The sequence below is a fragment of the Galeopterus variegatus genome, unplaced genomic scaffold, assembly GCF_000696425.1.
Source record: "Galeopterus variegatus unplaced genomic scaffold, G_variegatus-3.0.2 Scaffold1226, whole genome shotgun sequence".
NCBI lineage: Eukaryota > Metazoa > Chordata > Mammalia > Dermoptera > Cynocephalidae > Galeopterus > Galeopterus variegatus.
In genome coordinates, this window is record NW_007727337.1 from 279,019 (window position 1) to 282,450 (window position 3,432).

Here is a 3,432-nt window from a genome sequence, read left to right on the forward strand (position 1 = left end):
AGGGAGGGGTGGCAAGTGCAAGAGGAGAGACTGGGGCAGTTCTGAGGAGTGTCAAGGACAGGTAGGAGCAAAGCTATGCTTTAGCAAAGCAAACCTCTTAGCAACTGATCAGAACTGGATGGGTACAAAGTGGGATGGGGAGAAACCAGGTAGAAAATTATGTTTTCGTCCAGGAATAAGACATGAGAAGCTGAAACAGGGCCATGAAAACGGAGAAAAACAGGAGAAGGTGATACTGACAGGGCAGGAAAGAAGGAAACTTATTTATGGGGTCTCCTATGTTCCAATCATTGTGCAAAGTACTTTCCATCAGATTTTCCTCTCACTCCTCAGAGAGACCCTGTGAGGTAGATCTGCAATCCCCACTTGGCAATGAGGAACGAACTCAGAGGAGTAGTGATTTACACCAGACTGCAGACGTTTTCAATCGTGGATTCAATTTGAACATTTTTAAGGTTGAAGTGTGGGTACACCACCAGGTGGCGACAGACAGCCGAACATTAAAAACATAAGTAGGTTTGGGGAATCTGGGAAGTCCCCATTTTTCAAGGTCAGGAGAAGAGATGTCCTTGACAGGGAAGAGAGCTTCCCTGAAGGGCCTGGAGACGGACACCTGAGGCACCCCAACAATCCAGGTTTGCGAGCAGCCAAAGTTGCTGAGGAAGGCAGAAACAGGACCAAGAGCTGGCTTGTGACAGAGGTCATGGGACGAGAGCTTCATTGTGTGGGTGGGCAGTGGAACCTCAGACACAGGGCATGGGAAGGAAAGGAGATTTCGGCCAAAGCAGCAGACTGTACAGAGGCTTTCCAAGTGCCATTCACCGCTAAGCGTATTGCTGAGCAGTTGTGGAGTCTCCGGAAGGGACTTCCCTGGGTGTGAACACACTTATTTGAATATGTAAATTTTTATGCACATGTTTAAAAAACCCCTCCCACCCATGACTGCATTCTGCCACAGCAATGCCTCTTCCTCATCTTGCTCAGCAGCTCATTATTACAGTACATTATTACATGAGTCTTGGACTGTCTCCCTTTCCTGCGCTGCTCCCTGATGCCCCTTTGCAGCCCCAGCAAAAACCTGCACATGAGGGAGCCATGCCTGTGTCCTCCATAAGGGCAAAGCACCCACCGTGAGCTGATGATCGGTCCCCAGCATGTACTTCTGCTCCTTGCCAGGCGAGTCCCTGTTTATGTGGCCCACCACAAAGAGTGAGGCGGGAAGGCGGATGGATGGGCTTGCCAGGACACTCCCCCAAAGAGCCGCGTAAAACACCTCCTTGCCCACCACAAGGGACAGTCGCAGGAGCAGCGCATCTGTTCTGTTGAGAAGAGATGAAGGAAGCTGAGGGCGCGGCTCATCTTCCCACGTCTCCCAGCACACCGCCCCCTCAACCCGGGCGGATCAGCACAGCGACTGGCCACGGGCTGGAGACGGGTGTCATTGCTTGGAACTGCGGCAGCCTATCGCCCTTCAGTGTTTGTCTGCCTGCTGGCTGTCATACTGAATCTGAATTTGCTAAATAAACATGTCACAAAGAGGCACAGACTCTTGACCAACGGGAAGCATCTGACTGTTGGCCACCATGGCAGAAACCTGTCTCCGCCCCCGGCCTTCCACGGATGGATAGCACAGTACTCATGGAAAGGCGGCTCCACCAGCAGAAAGGGGATGAGCCACTCTCTATAAAAGCATAAGGAGTCCTTCACGTGTCAAAAAACAACAAAAAAGGCTGATGTGACTGACTGAAGACACAAGCAATTATAAAGACACCGCCATCCTGAGCACAGCCAAAAATATGCCAAGCAACACTGACTGTAGAAACACTGGGGACAAATTCGCCTGGGCCTCCCACCACCTTGCACTTTCCACGAAGCCTGGAGAGGAGTTTTCTTTCCCTCTGCCCACTGCGCCTGCATCCGTGGACTCCCATCCCGAGGAGCTCTTGTGTGGAGGCCCCACATTTATTTGTCTCTTATCTTCACCTACATCTCCCATGACACCCAGTCAGCACCTTCCCTGCTCGTGGTGCACCTGCAGCTGGCTGAGGCGCTGGCCCTGTCAAAAGAGAAGATGCCCTGCAGGCTGGGCAACAGCACCTGCTGATAACCCAGCAGAGGCAAATTCCCACGAAGGGATTCCACCACATGAATGAGCTAACTGGATGCCTGAAGGGATTCATTTCTCACATGCTTCCTATGCAAAGAAGACAGAAAAAGATGCCAGAAGGACTAGCCCGGGGTGACATGGCAGTTCACCCAGGTGTGTGGAGTTGGCCCTCCTGATGCTTCCCGGCTGCGGGACCCAGGACGAGTTTAACCTTTGTGCATGTCTGCACTCAGCCATGAGACAGGGAAAAAGCCTTGACCTGGTGGAGATGTGAGAAGGAGGCGAGGGTCTCTGTGTAAAAAACTCAGCACGGAGCATAGAGCCAGCTAGAGCCACACCGCCTGCCTGCGGTAAGTGCGAGGTCTGCTCTGTCTGCCAATGTGTCCCAGTGCCTCCAGGAGCATCTGACAGACAGCTGGCACTCCAAACACCTGTCAGAGGAATACCACTGTTCCCTTTTTTTATAACCCACATCATCTTCAGCTTACTTTTCCTTAATCAGTGTGTATAAAAATATTTCAGACAAAGATATCTACTACCTTTTTATATTAAAAAAGGAATTTTGTTCTTAAAAATGAGTCAACCTTTTTGTCTCACGAAATATTTGTAGGAAATGATGCATGGCATCATCTTAAAAAAAACAAAAATGAAGGGGGTAAGTAACAGTCAAATGTTCTGGAAAAGTACACAGAACGGTCTAGTGGCTGAAGTTATTGACTGGTCTCCTATTAAAGGCTGCACAAACAAATAGAGCTTATCTTTGCCCAGCTTTGAAAACAACGTGGCAAAAGCCCTAATATTAGGCAGGGGCACTGCTTAGCAGGTGCAGTTATAGTGAGTAGGGCCAGATGGGTCACCGTGTCCCCTGGGCACATGCATGCCAGGCTACCTCTGCAGGGCAGACAGGATGGTCCCAAACTAGGAAGAGATGCCTACAGTAACAGATTGATTTAAGAAGCCCCTGGAGTACTCCTCTCTCTACAGGATCCCTCACTTTTACCAATGCTTAGGTAATACCCATTGCAAACACCATATTCCCAAAGTATGTTCCATGGAACACTGGCCACTACAGATGTTCCACAGAAGAGGGGTTCCACTGTCAAAAAGCCTGGGAAATGCTGCATATGCTATCCCCCATCCAATATTCAGAGTGCACTTGCTAGTTTCCTGTATTAAAGAAATGAACCTTTAAATTTCATTCTATGCTAAAAAAAAAATAAATAAATAACAGGTACTAATGATTTAAATGGTCACAGTGTAGAAAACAGCAAATACAACACACTTTTGCTATGGAAGAGCAAAATAACTGGCGGTAAAAACTAAGT

At 49.0% G+C, this 3,432-nt stretch overlaps 1 protein-coding gene across 1 annotated transcript in view; it reads right to left on the reverse strand.

The window, feature by feature from the left end:
* DOPEY2 (dopey family member 2) overlaps positions 1–3,432 on the reverse strand; it is a 114,516-nt gene that overhangs the window by 69,941 nt on the left and 41,143 nt on the right. The window contains exon 5 of the mRNA XM_008575721.1: positions 1,130–1,319. Coding sequence (XP_008573943.1) covers positions 1,130–1,319 — 190 coding nt within the window. The remainder of the gene's footprint in view (positions 1–1,129; positions 1,320–3,432) is intronic.